We start from the raw sequence: 24,590 nt of genomic DNA, 5'->3' as shown, positions 1-24,590 counted from the left end.
AAGTTTGGTTCCAATTCGCATAGGCGTCACCTTGTTGAGTACTAGTCTGGGCCTTGTGGACCTACCAACTTCTGGATAGGCATATTCGTTTCCTTGTCGGTTCACCAACCCCTGGTTTGTTGATGAACTAGCCTTTGACTGGGCATTGCTAGCTTACAAATTGTCAACAAGTAAGTGTACTAACGCTCTGTTCGAGCTTGTCAACAATCGCTTTGTTTGCGTTGATAACCTTAAGAACTTACGATTCGCGTTCGTTTTCAATTGCGACGATACTGATTCAGGAAATATTTTATATACGGACAGGTTATTTTTTGCCTGGAAGTGGTGCACAATACCATGACTGGCATCAGTTATTGCTCAAAGGCTTGCGCTGACAAGAAACGAAATACTGATGAGTTATATAATCAATGAATGCATACACCACATCCATTCGGAAGTTTCTGGGATCATTACTATTTATTACGGTCACGTAATTAATACTATTGACTGGAGACAATTCCGAGTGCATATTTTCGAATGGATGTGGTAAATGCATGAGGTATAACCCAGTGGGTATGCCTATCGTGCACCGTCAGCATATAAGTCTTTGAAGCAAGAACTGCTGCGTATGTGGAAGAACATGGTTTTGTGCACCGCATCAAGCCAGAAGTATAACATGCCCGTATGACGAATATTTCGTGAACATTGACCATAACAATCATGGCAGTTGCACGATCACGCAGATAATTCGAATAAATCATGATCGCCAACCAGATTAGCTTTTACAGTTCATATATGTCCATCAGTTAAGTTAAAAACACAAAGAGTTGAATTAAAGGCAAATAAATGTATTTATACATAAAAAACACCGACCGCAAAACATCTGCTCACATGTGCATGCACAGGTCTGGCCCACTTACATTGCGCGCGCAGGGGAAGGGAGGCGTCTCGAACGCGGGTATAGGCACGATTAGTGCGTCCCGCAGGCCAGAGGGGGCCTCACTCACAGCACGAACGCCACAGTTCACAGATTTCACTTTTTACTGCAGAAATGCTGGAACAGCCCTCGTCGCTGCTCCAGGCTGCACGGCGGCCGCGCGACAACTGCTGGTTCGAAACCGCCGCGCCGGGGCCCGCTAACGGCTGGCGGCGACCGCTGATTGGTCCGCCAAGTCTGACGTCATAGGCGCAGCTGACCATGTGTATGCTGACCAGCTGACTAGTACAAGTTAGGCGCCGGTTAAATAACCATGCGGCAACAAGTTTCCAAAACTGGTTAAGAAACAAACGTTGAAACAAATGTAGAGTTGGTCTGGATACTGAGAAGTTGGTGTGCATAGTATCTATTGACTCGTAGTTGTCACCTGACAAGCAATGCACCAGACAACGGCTTGTTTAAAAAGTATCAGTTGGTAAACATACCAAGAGATGATTGGTTATATTACACAAGACTTGTCAATTTGGTTTACAGTGTACCTATACCCAAGTGCGAGATAATTCTGCCAGATGGCAGCGCTGATGAAGAGGCAATGCAGGCAGTGAGAAGAATTCACGAGCTTATCCCAGGTGCAGCTGTCCTCGGCGCTTCGGAGCAGACCATTCTTGGCGCTCCCATCACTGAAGCAGCAGCCGATACCGTCATGGAAGAAAAACAGGGTGAGCTCAAGCACATGGTAGAGCGCTTACATCACTTGGACGCCCACACCGCGCTCTTCCTGCTACGCAACTGTATCTGGCTACCGAAGCTTCAATATCTGTTGCGAGCTTCTCCACTCTACCGGCAAGCCAGTCTGCTCAGCCAGCTGGACGCAGTCATGCAGTCGGCTCTGACAAGCATCAGCAACGTCAAGCTCACAGGAGCCAGTTGGGAACAGGCTGTCCTCCCGACTCGATATGGCGGTCTCGGACTCCGGCTCCTGGTCGATGTCGCTCTACCAAGCTACGTCTCTTCACTGCATGCCTGCCATGGAATCATCTACTCCTGTTTACCAGACTCTATGACTGCATGTGTCACAGAAGAGCGTGAAAAGGCCGTCAACGACTGGCAAGAGGCAGCTGGAGGTGAAAACGTACCCGAAAGAGACGAACAGCTGAAGCAAAAGGCATGGGATGCAGTCCTGGCAAAACAGCAGCAGGAAAAACTGCTCTCAGAAGCAAATCAGTATGATCGTGCTCGTCTGCTGAGCACTGCAGCACCAGAAAGCGGTGCATGGCTCCATGCTGCACCGTCTGCCAACCTGGGAACACTTCTAGACCGAGAAACCCTGCGAGTCGCCATCGCCCTTCGCTTGGGAGCCGATGTCTGCCGTCCACACCGCTGCAGATGTGGCTCAATAGCGGACAGTAAGGGATACCATGCCCTTACCTGCAAGTTCAGCGCCGGGAGACACCCTAGACACACCGCGTTGAACGACATCGTAAGGCGAGCACTGCAGTCGGCAAGGATTCCCTCTCTTCTGGAGCCAACAGGAGTTGACCGTGGAGACGGCAAGCGCCCCGACGGCATCAGCATATTTCCTTTCAAAAACGGTATGTGCCTAGCTTGGGATGCCACGTGCGTCAACACATACGCCGATAGCCATGTGCTGGCAGCCGCTACCTCAGCCGGAACAGCTGCACGCGAAGCTGAAGTCAAGAAGCGCAAGAAGTACGATGATCTCACGCAGCGCTTCCACTTTGAACCTCTGGCCTTCGAGACATCTGGAGCTTGTGGTCCTTCCACAAAGGTGTTTGTTCGGGAGCTCGGTGCAAGGATCGCCTCCGTAACGGAAGACCGTCGAGAGACAGCCTGGCTTTGGCAGCGGCTGGCTCTGGCTGTTGTCAGAGGAAACGCGGCAAGCATCCTGCAAACGGCTGAACATGAGGTGCAGCAGAAGCGGCGGGAACAAGAGACTGGCACGTGGAGGGGACGGACAGTGCAAAACCGGCGCAACGGGCTGCGGGAGGAGCCGCTGGGCGTCGGTGAGCTGCACTGCGCGTTGCCTAGCCGCAACCCACTGGACGACCCCGAGCTGGCGCAGTACCTGAAGCCACGCGCCGCTCCCCGGTCAGTCGATGAGAGAGTGGCAACTACTCAGGAGCTGACCGACCAGCTCCTGAGCATCGCGCCCAGCTGCTCCGAAGTGTCGCCAGGGTCGCCGCGCCCCAATCGGCTGGCCACCTACGCATCGCTGCTGGCTGAAATGAAACGGGACGCAGTGTCGGGGTACGTAGAGCCGGGTGGGTAGTATGGTAGCATCTGAGTGAGTGAATGTGCAGCGTGTTTTTGTGTGTGTTTTTATGTCATGTCATAGATGATAGATGTGTGTACAAACTAAAAAAAAATACTACGTATCCGATAAATTAAAAACTCAACGGATTTCGTCCACTTCATTTTGGTGGTGCCCCATTTTCAGTTTTTTATTTTTATTTTTTATTTTTAGTCAGTATCTTAACTCTTAGCCACAACCACATTTACCAATTGTAAGCAAGTATATATGAATGTGCTATGTGTATATATGTTGTGGACGCTGAGTAGTGAGTACTTACCAGGAACGTTATCAGGTAAGCAAATCGTTGTCAGTCCGACGAACTTGACCCTGGCGTCTAAAGGGTCTGTCCTTGACACTTCAGGCTTGTCAGGGGCACCAAAGTCCTTCCAGGGACACCACAAACCTGTCAGGGGCACCTACGGCCTTGTAGGGGCGCCACAGGCCCGCCAGGGGCACCACAGGCCTGCCAGGAAGCAGGGGCACCACAGGTCTAGCAAGTATACACGACAGGCCTGTCAGGGGCACAACGGGCCTGTTGGGCCCATGAGCACCCCTAGGGGCAGGGGCACCACAGTCCTTCCAGGGGCACCGCAGGCCTGTGAGGGGCACCAGCGGCCTAGCAGGGGCACCAGTCAACACAGGCCTGCCAGGGGCACCACAGACCTGCCAGGGGCACCAGAGGCCTGCCAGGAGCACCACCGACCTCGCAGGGGTAGCTTGGGCCTGTCAGGGCCCAGGGGCACCACGGGCCTGTCGAGAGGCACTTCAGGCTTTTCAGGGGCACCATAGTCCTCTCCGGGCGCAGGGGTAGCAGGGGCACCAGAGGCCTGCCAGGGGCACTACAGGCCTAGCAAGGGCACCACTGGTCTATCAGGGGCACCACGAGCCTGTCATAGCCAGGCATCTCAGGCTTGTCAAGGCCCAGGGGCACCACAGGTCTGTGGGGGGGGCACCAGCGACCTAGCAGGGGCACCAGTCAACACAGGTCTGCCAGGGGCGCCACAGACCTGCCAGGGGCACCACAGACCTGCCAGAGGCACCAGAGGTCTGCCAGGGGCACCACCGACCTCGCAGGGGCACCTTGGGCCTGTCAGGGGCACCACGGGCCTGCCGAGGGGCACTTCAGACTTTTCAGGGGCACCCGTCCTCTCCGGGCGCAGGGGTACCAGCGGCCTAGCAAGGGCACCAGAGGCCTGCCAGGGGCACCACAGGCCTAACAAGGGCACCACGGGCCTGTCAGGGGCACCTCAGGCTTGTCAGGGCCCAGGGACACCACAGTCCTTCCAAGGGCACCGCAAGCCTGTCAGGGGCACCAGAGGCCTGTCAGGGGCACCAGAGGCCTGCCAGGGGCACCACAGGCCTATCAAGGGCACCACTGGCCTGTCAGGGGCACCTCAGGCTTGTCAGGGTCCAGGGGCACCACAGTCCTTCCAGGGGCATTACAAGCCTGTCAGGAGCACCAGAGGCCTAGCAATGGCACCACAGGCCTGCCATGGACACCACAGGCCTGCCAGGGGCACCACCGGCCTTGCAGGGGCGCCTCAGGCCTGTCAGGGGCACCACGTGCCTGCCGGGGACACTTCAGGCTTGTCAGGGGCGTTACAGTCCTGTCAGGGCCCAGGGGCACCAGGCCCGTGGTGTCCCTGCTAGGCCTGTGGTGCCCCTGGCGGTCCTGTGGTGCCCCTGTCAGGACTGTGATTCCCCTGATAGGCCGGTGGTGCCCCTGGCAGGTCTTTGGGCCCCCGGGCCTCAAGGGGGGGGGGCCATGACCCATGTGACCCCCCCTTGGATCCGCCCCTGACTAAGAACAAGACGCACTGTGATAAAAGTATACAGCATGAAGTATGATGGATAAAACACTATGTCAATGGCATCGCTCTCACATACTTCCTGACATGACCTTTGAACATACAAAGGCTCATGTCAAAAACATCGGCTTTAGGAACATCGCGCAGGAAGCTGTTCATCATCTCAGGAAGCCGGTTAAAAATTCCCGTCTTCACAGCGTTCACACGGGCATACGAAGTCTCAAAGAGCGAAAGTCGGCGTGTGGTGCGTCTGGGTACATGAAGTGAAAAACAGCTGAGGAGGTATGGCGTATCCACCTGACCGCGACAAACATTTCGTAAAAACATGATATCGTATTGCATGCGCCTGGCTTTCAAAGTGGGCATCTCAAAGACCTGCAGCAGGTGTTCATAGGACAGCGAGCTAAACACAATGTTGTTTGATTTCGACGCCATCCACATAAGAAATTTGTGCTGTACTCGCTCCAGCCTCTCCACATGTGACTGCCGTGCCGCCCCAAATGACGCACCCGTACTCCAAGATGGACCGAATGTTCGCAAAGTACGTAGCCTGCAAGGTTTTCATGCAGAATTTTTTATTCGGGAGGCCAGTCTGAAAAGACCTAATCAAAACGCCGAGAGCTCTGTTTGCTTTTGAAACTATGTGGTTGATGTGGGCCGAGAATGTTAATTTTGAATCCAGCATTACGCCTAAATCACGTACTTCGGAAACGCGCTGCAAAACCGATCCACCAATAACGTACGAGTGCATCACGGGTGACGACCTCAAGCTCAGTGTGAAAGCGAAGCACTTTGACGGGTTGAGGTGCAGCTTCCAGTCTGCCGACCATCTGCTGAGATTATCAAGGTCAGACTGGAGCTGCTCACAATCAGACATTGACCTAACCCGGTGATACAACTTAACGTCGTCCGCAAATATCTGGCGGGCCCGCTCATGCAGTTAAAGGTAGACTGCCACCTTTTTTCACAAAACGGTTTTCACTAGAGCTGAGCCACCTATGTCCCAGACTGAAGTCGGTTTTCCGAAATTCGAACCCGTTTGCGAGAAATCGGAGACCAAAGTTCAGTTTGATGCCATTTTTTTTAGTCCAAGAAAACCGACATCTCCACTGTTTATCGATAACTTTGAAACATGAATTTTCTTATCTTTTGGTAAATATATGTCAAAACTTTGATTGTTTCGAGATCAGAGAAGAATTTTGGAGTGTCAAAATAAAAGTTTAACTTATATATTCAGTAGTTCATTTTTTCCAAAAAAGTGTGGGAAATGGGGTTTAACATGGGCCAGACCCATTCCAAATGAGCCATGATTTTTAAATGTTTTACGAACTTAAATGCAAAATAAATTAAACATGGCCAATTTCTTATGAAATCATATCTTAGTAAATCATAAAATACCTTACTTTTTCAAATAAAATGTAATAATCTTAGGACCTTGAAGTCTAGTGATGTGTAAACATTGTCGCTAGACATTATCCGATTGATAATTGTATGATAATCGACAATTTTTTTCGCGATTCACGTGATGATACTTTGTCAGGTGAATTCTAAAATTTTGTTTTGTCCAGGGAATAAATCATAGGCCGATCTGAGAAAACTTTTTGAAGGTGGCAGTCTTCCTTTAAAGGAATAGTGTATTGTTTGTATGTTGTGTGTACATTGTACACCAATCACCGTTAAATGTTGACCCGTGCCCCAATGGGGGGGGGGGGGCTATTCATTGCCGTTGCCGTTGAAGTTGCCGTTGAAGCAGTTTGCATACTTAATTTTGTATTTGCTTCGACTAGCCGGAAACTAAACCATGTGTCAAAAAAATGACTGAGTCGTGTTGTTGAAATATAGGGCAGCTCCGTCTCGTGGCAAAAGACAAGGGCTCGCTTCCATGTTTCCCAGCCGTGATTGATAAAGATCATTTTCACACCTAGTGACACCAGCAGGCCGAGTTGAGAGCCGAGGTGTAAAATATCGTTACAACACGAAGTTGACTCTGATGAGAATAGTTCTTTGCCTTACTGGAGAATGAGGGGGCTGCCATATAAAGGGTCACACACTCAAGTGTAATAACCCGGGCAAACGGTCGATAATTGCCGTTTTTGCCGCGGCCCGTGCGAAGGGCTGCCTATGGGGAGGTCAGCGGTGCGGTCCCTGGGGACCTCGTGGTGACCTTGGCCTCTCTGTCGGCGCTGCAAACGGCCGCCGTCCTGTGTCACCCGATAGGTATATAGGTATGCCCGCGCCGCCGCCGTCCGGAACAGGACATGGCCGCGGCACCAGAGAGGGTGCCGTGCCGAACGGCTCTCCATTCCGCCGGCACGGCCGTTCCCAGGCAGCCGCCGACCGCTGCAGATTGCAGCCAGGATAGACCGTTCTCACGATGTCGTGCCTACTTTCCAGCGACAGTTTCTCCGCGATACGAGGAGGTGGGGGTAACAGAGACGCCGGTCCCTCTGGCTAGGGTGGCCTGCGTCTGACGGGGAAACATTTACCCGACACAGCGTTTGTGCGGACGTTTGACTGTGCCGACTCATGTGAGCGTTAGGCTGCACTTAATCTGTATGAAACCTTAGACCAAAGTTTCAAATATTCTGCTTTTCTGACTGAGGATAAGCAATAATTTGCAGTATGCACATCGATAAGCAATATTTGGCATTCATCAATCGGGCTCTTGATGAACGATGCTCCTTAATTCTTTAGCCCGTGAGTTGCTGAGGGGGGTCAGCGTTAAAGGAAATAGTTCACTTTTAACATGGGGTTTTGAGCTGGAATAGCAGTTTCGTAGCTTGAACTGAGACTAGCACAAATCAGGAGCTTTTACGGCTCAACGATCACCCTAGACGAAGATATTCCATTTCTCGTTCCGAAAAGAGTGCCTTGTAGAGGAATGCGTGCCTTGCACAGGAATGCAGCCACGTCATCGTCAGCCAATCAGCGTGCTGCTGACAGCCAATGCAGTATGCGTAGGTTTGAGCTACGCAATATGATTGGTCAATGCGTAATAAGCTTCCGCGTCAAACATTATTTTACATAGAATATAGTTCGTCCTATATTAAAATATAGAAAATAATTGTTTTTACAAAAAGGTTTTATTTTATTTCATGATTATTTTGAGCATAAAAAATCATAAATCAATAGCAAAATACTGATTTCAGGAAAGTGGACTGTTTCCTTTAAACTTTTTTTTTCGCCGCGCTATAGCTAAAACAAATCGACACGCCGCAGCCGTGCCAAATTTGGTTACATGTAGACAATTCATTGAAGTTTGTTGTGACGAAATTAAAAAAAGCCAGAGTTTTTAGATATCTAGGTTTGAGTGACGTCATGATTTCGGAGTTTCCGACCAAAAACGACGTATGAAATTTAAACTTTCAAGTACTTATTTAAAGCGTCTCGTCGTCTTTCGTTTGCCGCCTCGCGCGTTTCGCTACTCCTATTGGTCCTCGAGTTTTCGGCTGGGGGCGTTTACCGCCCCTACTCCCTCCAGCAACCTCCCGGTTAAGAAGCTACAAAACATATTTGATAAGATAAAAGACCAACCTAATTGTTAATATCAATATTTTTTTTTACATTTAGGTACCTGCTGTGTGGAGCGGATCACTCAGTTCTTTGATAATTTGGCGGCGTCCACTCAAAATAAAACAATGTGTAGGCAATAGGCATATCATTTCAAGTTGCTGTGCTGTGTCATTTCAAGTTTCAATGCTGCCAACCCAGTAATCCAGAATGTTCGTCATTCTAGCTCAGATCCAGTGGGGTTTAAGGTTCGCCCCTTGGCTCGTTGCGTTCTGAAAACTCTGGGACACTCTGTCAGTATGGGCATTGGGACATTGGGACATTGGACATTTCCTCTGGTTCCGTGTCTCTCAGCACTGACCGGGACGCCGCTGGGAGCACCTGGCGAGCGGCGGTAGTACGTGGACTGTGGTGAGGTGTCGCGGTAGACCGAACGGACCGAGCCGCTGACGGCGGCGGCGGCGGCGGCGGCGGCGGGCGGTTCCTGACGGCGGCACCGAGCCGCTCCTTGGCCCGTGACGCTCGCCGGTAGCGGGAGCGGCTAACGGTGCGACCGCCGCCCCTCCCCTCCCCCTCTCCCTCCCGTCCTCTCCCCGCCGGCGGTGGGTGGCCGACCCACCGGGTATACCCACCGGGCCGACGAGCCGGGTATATCCACAATAAACGGATACAGATAAGCTTGTTCACCAGTCACCACTGTCCACTACCCAGTTTGAAGTAGTAAAGCTAGTTAAAAATGCTTATTAATCAGTGGTAGTAGAACCTCCCCAAAGTTCATCAACAGTCGTACTATTACGTCATATTCGCTCGTACCAAGTCGATTAGCATGTTCAGAATCATTCTGAATCATCATGAACGGTTTCAACCGACTTGAATATGATGTAACGATGCGATTGCAAACGAAAATGCGTTAGTTTTATATAGAGAGCTCTCACAAACGAAGGATGGAAATTTTGAAGAAAGTTCATTTTAAGTTTAACTCATTCATATTTCGAGCCGCGCAATCTACGTTATCCATTTTACGCATGCATACTGGGGGAAAAAGAAAGGGGAGAGATGGGGCGGGAGGCGGCGTGGCGTTACGTTTTGAAATTTACTTTCTTCTACCGCCACAAAATGTCTTTCATTCGATGTGCATTGAACAGTCAAGACTCAAGGCTGCATTGCGTCGTGCCATTCGAGTCGCCGAAATATTATCGCGAGGTCATCAGATCATGTATTAGATGCAAAGCCCTACTAGATATTCAGACAGCTGTTCCGTCCCAGTCGGTATGCGTCGCCGATGGGTGCAGCGAGCACGGCAACAGCTATCGAGTGCTACGCCGGCCATTCTTCGGCAATTCCCCCCCCCCCCCAATATCTGGCAAAAGTCTATATCAAGTATCAACAGTAGCTAAACCTGTATTTGACGCATGACGCTGTATTATTTAATAGCATTTTGGTTTTTTTTTAACCACCGTCTCTTTTTTTGTCACTTGAACATTTTCCTTCTGATCTGACCAGGGTGGACCAATGCATTGCGGTATTACTGTCACAGGAACATTCATATTTTGACAAGGATAGATCTAAACGGAAAGATGATCAGCAATACATATATCAGTTTTCGCAGCACCAAGGCGCGCGTGAAGGCGTGCAGGATGCTGCTGTGACCGCCATTCGCCTCAGACATGTACGGAAATGCTCTTGCGCACTCCGCGCCGGTACAGGGCCGTTTCAGTTTCCGTCCGTAGGGAGCGCATTGCGCAGTCGGCGGCTGACCGTCCCCCTCAGCTCCTCGCGCGGACTGTGGACTGTCGGGCGACCGGGCAGTGCCGGCTGCGGACTGGGGGGGGGGGGGGGCTCCCTGCGCCACTCTCGGACTACGCACATCCGGCGGCGCGGCGACACCCGACACCGGAGACCGGACCCGGCGAATGGCGGGGCACGCGCCGGGAGCTGCCCCCCTCTCCCCCCTCTTCGGCCCTCCGCGAACCCCCTCACGGGGCCGGCTGACGTTTACGTCGTAGGTGCCTACTGTAACGCAAACATTGGTATATCCAGTATCCAGTAGCTGGAATGACCTCCGGTAGGTCCAGCGGGCCATGTGTGCCGGCCTGTGGCAGCGCGTGTCGACCCTGTGTGGCGCCCCAGTACCGATGTGGGTCCTGGCGGCAGCGGGGTGGCCGTGCCGTGCCCGCCGGCCCTGAACAGCCGCCCACCGCCGCGCGCCGCCCACCGCCAGCCACCGCCGCCGACACAGTCCGCCGAGCATGCGACGGTCACGTGACCTCCCAGGGCCTGTGACGTCACCAAACTAGCCTGACCGGTCCGGAAAGCCTGACGAATCGCACAGTCATGTACTGATAAAAATTCAAGGTAGGCTGACACACGCCAATGGACATGAAAATCTCGTTATAACCTTTTTATATCTTTGAGCCACTGTGGTGTTTCCATTTTTAAGAATGCACAGTGTACACTATAAGGAAAATAGAACCTACCTGCACAATAATAGCTTTCGAAGTTGCCCATTTATCAGCCAACTACAAACGCAAGACATGGATGGGGAAATGGCCCTGAGCAACGAAATCTTCCAAAGCGTGTAACATACCCACAAAGCTTATCGACCTATGACACAAAAACCTCATTATCGACAGCGCGTCGCTAGTGTTGCCAGTTGCCACGATGTAGGCGGTAACTTGAAGTCACAAATGCCATTGGTTTTTAGTTTTGTTTAAACATTTTTTTGTCCATGTTTTTGAACGAATGGGGTGATTAGTGAACCCCCGCGTTACTCATTCATTCATAGCATTTGCAATCTGCACGGACGAAAGATCTTGAAATAATTTAACGCTCAGGGATTACAGAAATCAAAGCTATGGGTTCGGGCGCGGTCTGTCCCGCTCGCCAACTTTAACGTGTTGCAGATGCTTCCACAGCCGCAGAACATGAATACCTACAGCAGTTTCGGAGTCTCGTATATCGCGCACTGTAGTGTTTCTAGACTGAGCTCTCACTGACGGGAACCCGGCGCTCCACCAAATTTCCGTTGCGTCAATATCTTGGTGGCGATTTTTTTTTCAGGGAAGTTTTGTAACTAAATACGTTTCAATGTTAAGAAATTTCACACAAATTTTCAACGTTTTCTTCACCCGCGCACCGACTGGGGTTGACCGCCCCCCCCCCCCGAGGTTTTTCGTGAATAGCGCAAAACTGCGGCGCGTAGCCCCGCGAAACTTGGCATGACTTTTCCCTCATCAATTTTACACATGGTGTGCAAGTTTGAACCTCCTACCTTTCAAGGTCAGGTCACCAGTCACTTCAAATGACCCAAGCTCAAATCACTTTTTGGCAACTTTGTCACCGTGTCAGAGCTACGGTAAATGACGGAGGCCTTTGAAAGTCGCAGGATGTAACGAAGTCCTTAGTAGCTACAATGTGTTTATCTCGGAATTTTGATATCGGTGACCTAAGGTCAGGTCATTTCTTGACCTCCCCATTATAAGTCAATGGGGGGGGATCAATTCCCTGTTTTTTTTTTCCACTAAACGCGTCGGAATGGCCCAATATACCATGAATGACTTCAGATACGATCAACTTGACTACCTTGAGGCCTTTTTTTGCTCTTGGGCAACTGTAAGGTCATGTGACGTCATCAAGGGTCACCAATGTTTTTTTTTTTTGCTAATAACTCCTCACAGGAACGAGCTACAGCCACGCAGATGGTCTCATCGTGTTCAGCTTGTCAAGGCGCATCGATGATGTACATGATGACCTTGAGGTCACGTGACCTGAGGTCAACCTTTGACCTTTTCTTCTCGAGGTCGGCACATATATCATTCGATGCGGATTGATGAGAGGATCACGATGGTGCCCTTAGTTTGTTCTTAGCTTGGCTACTTCGAAAGTTATTCGAGGATAACCCTTCTCATATCTAGCGCAGCCATTTTGACTTTTTTGACCCCTGTGACGTCATCGTTGACCTGACCTGAAAATGACCTTTGTAAAATTGTAGACCTTGTCCGTGCATACCCCATGCCGTTTACCGCTTGTCCCTATCTTGTTTCCTTCTCGGAATCTCGGGGGGGGGGGGCGGTCAACCGCCTTCAACTTCAAGGGGGTGTCATGGCACTGACAGGATGCTCGAGCTCCTTCGGAACCCAAGTTCTTCGCCTCTGCAGTCTACATGCTCCTCAATAATGCTGACTGAGATGGGAAACCCAAGAAAATATTTAACTATTTTGTTTCTGTTAAGACGGTCGTCGCTACATGATAGTGTTACTTCAAAATCGTATCGGGCAGAAGCCCCCATATATGCATCACTTCTTATGTGTAAGAAGTGTTAGTTCTGGTCTTTCTTTTCTGTGTCTTCTAGTTGTTCAACCATGTAACCTTTTGTCTAGGATTGTCGATATCTGGACTACTGTCTGACAGTTATTCCATGTTCTTTCAGAGGCCGTCGGCGGACGATGTGAGCCGGCGGCGGACGGTGCGAGACTGTCGGCCCTCCAGCAGCAGCAGCAGCAGCAGCAGCAGCAGCAGCAGCAGCAGCAGCGAAGGAGGCCGCCCTCGGACCGGGCGCCGCGTGCCGGTCACAGCAGCTCTGCACGCGCCGCGCCGCCCAGGCCGCCGGAACAATAGGGCCCCGCACGGACGCCGCCATGAGGAACTCGGCCATCCTGCGGTGGACGCAGAACAACAAACTGCTGCAGCGCTCCAACTCGCAGGGTGGGTGCCGGCGCTGACACCGCAAAGACGACCCCATCTGCCCGACCTTGGCTCACCGGAGCGGTCAAATTCCGTTCAGTTCCTCGCGGAGTTTGAAATACATCCTTAAAGGAAGGGTGCCACCTTTTGGACACAACGCAGTTTTTACAAGATTAGCCTCACATGAACCTAAAAACCGGCTTCACTTACCTATGCTCGAGACGGTCAGCATTGAATCCGCACGTGAAGTTATCATTTGCGAGTTTTGCTGCCAGCATTCGGGCAGGCAAAAATCTTCAGCACTATTTCCTCGTCGTGTTAAGGGTATTTTATAAAACATGAAATCAGCAAAGGTATGTATAAAAGTTATACTTTTGAAGCCAGGGCCTCCTCTAACATACCCACTGGGTGGGCAAATGCCCACCCAGTCGCCACAATTGCCCACCCAGTGGCGTCGATTTGCCCACCCAGAAGCAAATGCAAAAATAAAGGTCCGGCCGGACGTCCGGTACTACCTTTCCGGTCTTAAGCAAACTGGATGCTGTTTGAAGGTCAAAAAAAGTTTTCTGGTTGCTCGATATTCAGGAGCGTAGCCAGGATTTCCTCAAGGAGGGGGCTAAACGCACAAGGGCGCAAGATAACCCCCTCAAAATCCAAAAAGCCATCGGGTTGCATCCAATATTTTTTTTTGATGGGGCCCAAATAAATGGAAAAAATATTCATTAACAAACAATGTTAGAACTGAGGGGGTAAGCAGTATATGGGCCCCTGTTAGACAGGCCCACGAATAGCTTCATAGAGTCGCCAGCCGGTTCTGATGGCGGTCTGAGGACCCGTAGGTCGGATGAGGGTTCTTCAGACCGTCACAGGCCCCTATAGCCCATGAGAGCCTCGTAAGCCGTCTGAGGGTCATATAAGCCGTCTAGGGCCACTCAGACCGACAAAAGGCCCCTTGCACTTGCAGAGGCCCAGTCAGGCCGACGTAGGGCCCTCTCAGACAAACTAAGGGCCCGTTCAGGTCTTTGAGGGCCTCCTCAAACCGATAAGGGCCCCTCAAATCGACAGTGGATCCGATCCGAGCTCCCTCAAACCGATATAGGGTCAGACCAACAGTCGGAACGCATTGATTCTGTTTACACACCGTTGGACCCATGTTGGACCCATCCCATCCAACTGGCCCCCTGGTTTCAATAGGGCCCCAAGGCTCTAAAATTGGGTCTCTCTTGGCCAAAGAATAACTACTCAGCTGTGTCAAAGGATCTGCCTCAGGGCCTTTGCGTCGCCAAGGGCCCACTGTGTCAGTCAAGGGCCCCTATGGAATAAGGACCCCTGGCTTCCAGGAGGGGCCATGGTCCCTTTGGCCCCCTCATTGGCTATGCCACTGCAGGTGACAAACGTTCTTTCAGACGACCAGGGGGCAGGGGCCCAGGCGACCAGAACCCCAGGTGACCAGGGGCCCCCAGGCGACTAGCTCCCCCCAAGCGACCAGGGGCCCCCTGGGCCACCAGAGGCCCCAGGAAACCGGGGGTCCTCGGATGAGTGCAGGGGCCCATTGGGTAATCAGGGGCACCTCGGGTAACCAGGGCCACAGAAATGAAACTTGAACTGATATAAATTTGCTTCCGAGTAAAATACGTTTTATCCAGTGTTAGAAAAAAATATCCCGGGGCCTGTGGGGCCCCCATGGCGCCTTCTGCGCTCAAGGGAGGGGGCCATTGCCCCCGTGGCCCCTCCCCTTGGCCACGCCCCTGCCGATATTGGAGTTATCAAGTAATTGTCTCGTAAGTGAAACGGCACGTACAATAAAGGTACAACCCTCTGCAAGCTGCGTGGTAGGTATCTTTTTTCGACAAAACCGAGAATAACGCGAATGCGCTAACGGTCATTCGGAAATCGTAACAGCAAGACGCGCGAGACTCCGCACCTTAGATTGGGCTTATTTTGGTATACATTTTCCATCTAGTTTGACAACAACACACAAGAGTTTATATTTCCCCCCAAAACAAACTTTTGCTTTTTTGCTACGGTAAGAGTACACATTGTTCAGTGACTGAATTAATCGAAGGGGTGGAGCATGGCGCATCTATATGCAATGTGTTCCGACCGACTGATAATCATAACCTTTGAGATATTAGGTAGGTATCGGTTTTGTCGAAATAAGAATACCTACCACGCAGTTTTTGCGGAGGGCTGCAAGTACAGCCCTCTGCAGACTGCGTGGTAGGTATCCTTTTTTTCGACAAAACCGAGAATAACGCGAATACTATGCTATCGGGCACTCGGAAATCGTAACAGAAAGATGCGCAAGACTCCGCAGCTTAGATTGGCATTATCATCGTATGCATTTTCCATCCAGTTTGGCAACAAAACCCAAAAGTTTATATTTGCCCCCAAAACGAACTTAAACATTTTGTTGCCACACAAGGCGTAGGTATGCTTTGTTTATTGATAGGCCCTATCGAAGGAGTGGAGCATGGCGCATCTATTTGCAGTGAGCTTCGACCGACTGATAACATGACTTTTGAATTATAATCAGCTTTGTCGGAAAAAGAATACCTACCACGCAGTCTGCTGAGGGCTGTACATGTAATCTGGAACGAATCGCTCGAGCATCGCTAACCATAAAACATACGACAAACGTTAACTATCATCTTATTTCCAATAATGGCACAGCTTATTTCGTCTCATCCCCGCACCCCCCCCCCCCCCCCCGGTAACAGGTTTTGAAATTGGTTGAACCCCAAAACAAGTGGCTGGATCCGCCAGCTTGGGCGGGGAAGTGGCGAAAATTTTGCCCACCCAGTGAAAAATCCTTAGAGGAGGCCCTGTTTGAAGCATGTTTTATCATTTTGAAAGGGTATATTTTTTCTTTATGGTATACACTTAAGTTTTAAAATTTTAATTGGGAAGTTTTTCTAGTAAGTTGCATGAAGGGTGAAGGGTTCCATAGATCTCTTAAGCATTGTAAAGGAAAAACCTTTACTCGACTTATTTGATGTTCTTTAACTGTTGGCAAATATGGCCAACAGTTTATTTATTTATTTATTTATTTATTTCACATTACAGACATGTCCGTGGAAACACGGCTATTCTATGTCCAAGTCGTTGTGCATATACAAATCGAATGGGATATGACAACAGTCACCGCAATCATTCACACATTCACCCTCATCACGAGTGCTAACTAGGACAGCTAAGTGGCTCGCTCGCGGTCAAACAAATGCTCCCTCAGTGCCGGCTTGAATCGAGCCTGACTAAGAGCGCGCAGGTCCGCCGGCAGCTCGTTGTACCCTGACACCGCAGAGTACAGAAAACGGCGACGTCCGGACTCTGACCTGACAGTGGGGGTCACAAGCATGTCATTGTACCTGGTATCCCGCCCGTGTACACTCTGCCGGGTGACTAGACAGGTGGCGAACTGCTGCGGCTCTGACGTGGCCAACATTTTGTTCACCAGCACGATGGATTGGTACCTGAACAAGCTCTCGGTGTTAAGCCAGCCGAGTTCGTTGATAACATCGCTCACCCGATCATACTTCCTACGGCCTGAGACGACTCGTGCAGCAAACCTAACCAGCTTTTGAAGTCGTTTGCGCTGGGTTACATTGCTGGCACCGTAAACGGACAGACAGTACCTAATAATCGACAAGACGAGCCCCTGCACCAACGTTACCATGACTGTCGCTGGGAGACTGTGTCTACTGTGACTCAGGCCACACAAGGTACCGGTGCACCGCCGCACCACGTCACTGGTATGCGTCACAAACGACATGTCACTGTCAAACCATACTCCCAGGTTCTTGACAGTGTCAGAGCTGGTGATGGTGGAGCCGCAGAAGTTGATGGTAATGGGAGGCAGACGACGAGTCATCTCCGGCGTGCCGAGGACGATCAGCTGAGTTTTGGCAGCGTTTAACTTGAGGCCGTTCTTGCCATACCAGTTCGACAGAACTGATAGACTGCCTTCCAGTGACCGTTTCAGCTGAACGATGTCTCTCGGCTGTCCGGAAACGTACAGTTGGACGTCGTCCGCGTAGGCGATGATGCCGGTGGAGTTGTCGGTGTAGAGCGGCAGGTCATTAGCATACACATTGTGCAACAATGGCCCGAGCGATGAACCCTGGTAGGTACCGATAGGGTTTAGTAGCGGCTGTGAGAGCGTGTGAGCACGAGACGGTCCGGTAGAGTGAAGCTGCACACGCTGATAATGATTGGCAAGGTAACTCCGGAACCAGCGGGTATCTACACCGTAGAGCTCGAGCTTACGCAGAAGCGAGCTGTGTGGGATGCAGTCGAAGCAGCGCGAGCAGTCCAACAGACAGAGAACGGTGACTTCACGCTGGTCCATGCTCCGGAAAACATGATCGGTCAGGGTGAGTAGAGCAGTGTCCGTGGAGTGGTTGGTTCTGAAGCCGTGCTGGTTTGGAGAAAAGAGGTGATGAGAAGAGAAATAGGAATAAAGCTGTTCAGAGACGACGCGCTCGGTGATTTTACCAATAGTGGTGAGAATGGAGATAGGCCGGTAGCTGCTAAAGTCGTCGGATTTTGATGCCTTGGGAATAGGATGGACCAGCGTAAGTTTCCACGAGTCAGGTACAGTATGTGAAGCCAGGCTAGTGTTCACAATGTGAGTCAAGACATGGTACAGTGAGAAAAGGCACATTTTAATAAAACGAATGCACAAGCCATCGGCGCCGCAGGCAGACGAACCGTTCATCCGCCCGACAATGGAGAACAGGTACTCAGGCGTGATGGGTGCAACCGTAAACGAGCCAGTCGACACTCGGGGCAGGCGAACCGGCAGCTCGGGTCCGGAGTCGTCTACCGTGCGTGCCGTGTTCACACCGATATTGACAAAATACCGATTCAGTGCGTCGGCGTCCACCTGCTCGGCTGTGATGGGTGGCTTCCCAGCGCTCTTAGAAGCTATGACAGGCTGCACTCCCCTCCACAGGGAGGCCCGTCCGCGCTCTTGAATGTGCCGCTGCACAGCGTCCCTGGTGTCCCGCCGTATGGCAGCCTGCACGCGCCGGTTCAGCTGCCGGTAGTGGTCGCGGTCACCATCCCGCAGCGCCGCGCGCCGCTCCGCCATCAGCTGTTTGGTGGCCTCGGTCACGGGCGGGGCGGTCGGGTTGCGCACTTTGGTCCGTTTCAGGGGTGCCAACTCGTCCAGCACGGGCCGTGTCACGCCGAGGAAGTACTCCCACTGCTGGGCGGGATCCGTGCTGTGGAATACCGGGCTCCAGTCAATGGTCTGTAGCCGCCGGTTCAGCTCCTCGGCGTTAGTACGGCGCCAGCTGCGAGCTGTCACCACGGTCGGTTTAGGTCGGAGTCCGGTCAGACTGAATGTAGCGCGGGCCCAGTTGTGATCGCTGTAGTCACAGTGCAGCGTGCCCTGCCGCTGCAGCGTGCCGTTGCTGCAGATGACGTCGATGGTGGAGCCAGAGCTGCGGAAGGTGGGTCCGGTGATATGCTGCCGCAGGGCGAAGGCATCCATCAGCTGACAGTATCTCCGCTTGGCAGTAGAGTCGGAGGCCATGTCAATATTAACGTCGCCGGCAATGAAAATCAGCCCACCGTGTCGCGTGCTGACCGTCTCCAGCTGCTCCTGCAGGTCGTCCAGGTCGGCCGTGACGTCATCGGTGGTCGGACGGGGCGGCCGGTATACAGAGCAGAAGTAGATCTGCTGGTTACCGGCACTCACCCGCAGCCACAAAGACTCTAGTTTCGAGCCGGGCACCGGCCGCTCGGAGACAGCCACCTCTGTAGCGCGCAGTCCGTCTCGCACAGCAACCGCCACGCCGCCAGCCGGCCGCCCGCCACAGCCGGGCCGGTCCCGCCGGAACAGCTGGTAGCCAGGTATCGGTATGTACCGGCTGTCCTGTGATGGTCTCAACCAAGTCTCATTAATTGATAAAAAGTCCGGTCCGTGGGTGTCCAGGTCATGACGCAGCGCCAACAGGCTGGGATTCAGGGAGCGTATGTTAAGATGCGCCACGTAGAGTTGGTCGGCGATCGGGCGAGTCCTCCAGTTACCTACTTGGTTACCTACAACTTAGTTCAAATCATGTTATCTTCTTCCTTTTTATTTGTTCATCTTTTTGTCTCAGTTGCGCCATCAATGCAAATGGCAGGATGATATGTTGCCATGACAACAGGATATGCCAGCCGTCCTAGCTGCCACATCAAACGACCTTGAGTTGTAGTGGTGATATAAACAACGATCTTTTTTTTTTGGCCAATGTATTAAATGCAATGTTTCGGTTTTTTGTATATTGTGGACGCGCTAACCACGTCTAAAAATTCAAATAAGTAAAATAGATTCATAGAACAAAAATTTCGGAAGGTGGCACCCTTCCTTTAAAGGGACTATCCCACCTTCTAAAATGTTGTTAAAACCAGTTAAATTGTGCCCGACTTTATAGATTGGATGACCAGGAACACGGTTCTGGCATTTATTTTTCATTAAACATCTTAGGCTTCCCATATTCCAAACACAAACTTTCAAATATGTGACGTCACAGCCCAAAATTACCTCCTTCCCCAGGCCACATTACTGTCGTAAAGCTGATTCTTTTTCCTCTGTAGGCACCACAACAAAGTTCAGACCAAGTTTTAAGCGATTTTTCAACGAACAAACCCATTTAAATCAGAATGACTAAACGAGGTGACGTCACACTAACGGTCGCTCCATGTTGAAGATAGGGCCTTGTACAAGGCCCATTTTCAAATGAAGGGCACGAATTTCTTCAACACCAAGAGGCCGCGGGGGTTGCAACCGAGATAGATAGTGGTTTCTGAACCTCGCCGCAAACTTGGCTATCTCAACTCAAACCCCATGTTAAAGGTGGGATAGTCCCTTTAATGAAAGTTTCAGAAACGTGAGCATCAACTTTATCACTCCCTTCAACGAATGGCGGGCTTCGATCGGCATAAATTCTCCTGAAAATGTGAAGATGAAGTCCAAGTAGATAAAAAGCTGACCTAACCTTACCAGGCTTACCTACTTACCTACTAAACAACCTACCGGCTACCAACCTACATCCCTACAACCTACCAACCTACCAACCTACATCCTACCAACCTACAACCTACCACTTGGACTTCATCTCCGTATATATCAATTCTTCACACCATGACTTTGTGCGGTGACCTCTCCAGACGACCTAAACGCGACACCTTTGCTTTTCTGGCATTGTTCACAGGTAGCAACACCAAGGCGCCATGGGTTCACCCAGCGGACGCCATGAAGACTGGACACATCGCCTACCTAGTGAAGGTGAGGCTGCTCCCTTCCCCTCCTGAACATGCCACCTACAAGCGGTTGGGGCCTCAGTCGCTAGTACAGAGAAGTAGCAAGTCACCGGCCTCGCTGAATAAGGTCTGACATGCCTATGTGAAGATACGTGTATGTATACGTGTATTCTAGGTAGGTATACCCACATCCCCCACACACATATTCGTTACTCATTTTCTTTTATACCTACGTGTGGTGTCTTGTCTAAACGCGGCTATTGTTTTCCATCCCAATTTTGATTGGAATGAGGGAGGGAGGCCCTGTCTAAACAAATAACTATCTTTATGTCAACCGTTTACCCAGCGGTCTGCACTCTATCAGAGAATCAGTGAAGGATCAGTGTTGGCCCAGACCCCGTGCGCTATCGAAGATCATTATGTGCGATAGCACGGTGAAACATGTGGAGGGGCAAACCTTGGCGTGGCGTGGTGTGCCTTTTGCGAGATCCGCGGGATCCCTCGCTCCGTGCGAAGGGACTAGGCTCCCGGTCCAAAGTGGAGTGTGACGTGTCCACACTTGGCGTTATGTGTGGAAACCAGACATGTACACGGATTCCAGAAAATGACTGATCTGATCCCACGGATCTTGATCTCGGACCCGATGGATCATAGATCCGGCATCATTTGTCGAGAGATGCATTGGAATCGTAGATCCGAACCTGTTTTGTCTAGATATCCGATGAGATAAATCCTTTCTCAATTCTTGATGACACAGATATCCTCAATAAACGCCTGTTGCAATTTGCAATAGTTCTGTTTTGGGAATATAATGTGATCATGCATCACAGTTCAAAGTCTTGTTGCACTTATGGGCATGAAACCACCTTCACTGGTTGGATGTGGTGGGATCCACTCGGATCATATATCCCTGTTCTTGGTTTGTCGCCAAATCCTGAGATAGATCTTAACTTGTCGTTTGCTTCGAGATCCACTGGGATCATGGATCCATCAGTCAGATCCATGCACATGTCTGGTGGAAAAACATTTAAGCCTGCGTTGACGCAGACTGGACTTCCCTGTTTTATCAGCCGCTACTGGCTTACATTGCACCGTAAGGGTTTTCAACCCTTTCAAACTTGGCGCGCGCCGGGAATGCCGTTTGTCGGCCCGATGAGTGCCGTGTGTCAGTGCAGCGCGATGGAGGGGGGAGGGGGGGGGGGGTGCCGTGTGTCGGCACCGGGTGAGTGCCGTGTCGGCCCTGGGTGAGGGCCGTGTTCAGCGCGGGGTGAGTGCCGTGCGTCGGCCCCGGGTGAGTGCCGTGTGACGGTGCCGCAGCTTTCACCGGCCGGCCGCGTCAGCTCGCAGGCCGCAGCGTTACGTCACGCCGGCTGCGGCCGTGTCCGGGCCGTTTGTTTGGCCTGTGGGCGGTGGCGGTGACTGGTGCGGCCCTGCCCCGGCACGCGGCCGTGCCATCCGCGCGCGTGCCGACACCACAGAGACGCAGCCGCCGTGACCTTGGCCGGCCGAGCATCCTCGCTCCGCGTGCTATCAGCCAGGGTGGCGTCAACGCGCGGCCTTCCGACCGCGGTTGGATGCCGCTCTAGCTGCCGGATGCCGCGGTGCGCCTTCCGCCGGAACCGTGCCAGGCCGTGCCGGAGAGGTCCGACGTTTCGGCTGCAGGAGACGTGCCAGGCCGTGCCAGCGTATGGTGACACCGCAGTGCGATGGCAGAGCGGTACCATCTGCTGTTTATGGACAGGGTCTGGCAGCGCCAAATGTTTGCGCTGCTGCCGGTTATCTTGTGATTTCACCGATGGTGTCTAGCCAAATTGTGTTCGGTATATTGTGCTGCTCCTGGTTTGGCTAGCTTCTGCCAGTCTGCCCATCATAAAGCTTGCCATTTTTTAGACAACATTATAAATGGGTTTAATGAAAGATTCAAGCTAGCGTTGTTAGGTTTCACTATTCTTTAGCCGTATGGTGCAGAGATGACGAGTGGCACTGTCTTCCGTTACATCATGACCTCTGACGATGATGTTAACGGCCTCTGTTTTTGTTCCCGCTGTTTTTGTTTGGTCCATTTATTACCATGGTCCATGGCAATGTTAAACTGCCATATCCACTGCCCTGTGGATGTTTGTTTCATGGTATATCTGCTAATTATACCCCACCCCTCCGTCTTTTGCCAGTTTCTGGGCCGAACTGAGGTCGATCAGCCCAAAGGCATCGAGGTTGTCAAGGAAGGCATCCGGAAACTACAGTTCGGCCAGGAGATCAAGAAGTCGGAGTGCTCCAAGCTCCCGAAGCGAGAGCTCACCATCTCCATCAATGGTGTAGCGATACAGGACCCCAAAACCAAGGTGACTTGACCCGTCGACGAATTAGGGGAAATGTCGGCCCCCTGTAAATCCATCGTATCTGTTTCTATTTACCTTCTTTCAGCTGGCGGATCCCCGATGATCATTGCTTATATGCCCTGTTCGCACATAAAAACTACTTCGTGAAAAATGAGTTTAATTGGTTTTCTTTTGTTCATGTATGAATCATGCGTAACCTGACTTGTGTATGCTGGAGTGCGCACAGCACATTCCAGCTATACAAAGTACAATTGCGCATATTCATGCACACGATAGTAACCCTAGAATTTCCAAGTGTAAAAGCCACGTGGGCATGACCTGTCCGGTTCTATGCTGATTTTTTTTTTTTTTATAATGACGTTTAAGCGATTGGCAAGCATGCTAATTACGTGCATATATTTTACAGGAAATTCTATACCAGTATCCGCTACACCGAATATCTTACTGTGCTGACGACAAGGGGGAAAAGAAGTTCTTCAGCTTTATCGCAAAGGAGGCCGACAAGGAAGTGCACTCATGTTTCGTGTTCGTCAGCGACAAACTCGTGAGTACAATTTAGTACGGCCAGTTTCCGGCGTCAGACAGCTGAAATGTGAAGCGCAACTGATCACAAAATCACTGTATGTAATTCTAAATTAACTCATTCAATCGCTCCGCATTCTTTAACCCTCGCCCATGTAGGGGGGGGGTTGGTGCAACCCCCCCCCCCCTGAGGTTTTTCGGAAATAGTGCAAAAACGGCGGCGCGCAGCGCCGCCAAATTTTGGGTACCTTATGGGGCAAACCTTGCGCATCTTTTGATAAAAAAAAATTTGACCGGGTCATGTCAGGTCACGGAGTTATGACGTCACAAAGGGAACAGCCTCCGGCCGGATTTTCACAAACTGAGTGCCAACGCCCGAGGTTTCCTGCCGGTGGTACGGACATCGGTTGATGGATCGTGATGAAACTTCCCATGCATGTTGGGGCAAGTATTGGCTATCATATGGTATAAGAAACTTGACCGGGTCAGGTCAGGTCACGGAGCTATGACGTCACAAGAGGAACAGCGTCCGGTACTATTTTTGAAAAGCGCCCGAACCACTATTTTGCTAATTCTTGTCACCTCAATGGGAATATGCAGCAATATTAGCTTCTATAGGGAGTAAATGGACCTCCCAAATCCAAAAATACAATCAGATTTCAAAAATTTAAATTTTGATTTTTCGAATTTCTGCCGCCGACTGTGACCTTGCCGACTTCCGGCGCTCCCAACGCGCCATTTTTAGAGCTAGGGAAACGAAATACATACCAAACGATAGAGAATTGATCAAGGAACACGATAGTGAAAGTTTCAAGTCGATATCTCCCACCGTTTTGCCGCAATCGCCGCGGAAAGTTGAAAAAAGTCTATTTTTCCGAAAATGTGACCTTTGACCGGTCAAAAGTAGGTCAAATGTTGACCTAGGACCAAAAAATATACCACCAATCGCGAGATCTCGGCGAGAGCAATCCGTTGGTCTTTTCCGCTAAGCTCTACGACGCTCCGTTTTCAAACGCCAAGGGGGGGGGGTCGCACCAACCCCCCCCCCCTGCATGGGCGAAGGTGGCAGATCGCCGTTTACGGGCGAGGGTTAACCCACGCTGGACCGGTGTTCGACACCAACCGCGCCGGGCCGGGGGGGGGGTGTCTCAAGAGCACCCCCTGTCTAACTCAGCTCCTGGGGCCCTTATCGACACGCGATCATTCGAAAAGGCGTCAAAAATCATGACGAAAATACTTCGGTC

The 24,590-nt window shown here is 51.3% G+C and overlaps 1 protein-coding gene across 1 annotated transcript in view; it reads left to right on the top strand.

The window, feature by feature from the left end:
* LOC122381928 (PTB domain-containing engulfment adapter protein 1-like) overlaps positions 1 to 24,590 on the top strand; it is a 41,595-nt gene that overhangs the window by 3,392 nt on the left and 13,613 nt on the right. Inside the window, exons 2-5 of the mRNA XM_043366715.1 lie at positions 12,978 to 13,252; positions 20,437 to 20,510; positions 22,657 to 22,827; positions 23,231 to 23,368. Coding sequence (XP_043222650.1) covers positions 13,186 to 13,252; positions 20,437 to 20,510; positions 22,657 to 22,827; positions 23,231 to 23,368 — 450 coding nt within the window. The 5' untranslated portion in view covers positions 12,978 to 13,185. The remainder of the gene's footprint in view (positions 1 to 12,977; positions 13,253 to 20,436; positions 20,511 to 22,656; positions 22,828 to 23,230; positions 23,369 to 24,590) is intronic.

The sequence above is a fragment of the Amphibalanus amphitrite genome, unplaced genomic scaffold, assembly GCF_019059575.1.
Source record: "Amphibalanus amphitrite isolate SeventyFive unplaced genomic scaffold, NRLGWU_Aamphi_draft 000130F_arrow, whole genome shotgun sequence".
In the NCBI taxonomy this organism is placed as follows: domain Eukaryota; kingdom Metazoa; phylum Arthropoda; class Thecostraca; order Balanomorpha; family Balanidae; genus Amphibalanus; species Amphibalanus amphitrite.
Note: the sequence above shows the minus strand (reverse complement) of the source record. Positions and strands in the feature narration are given on the sequence as shown.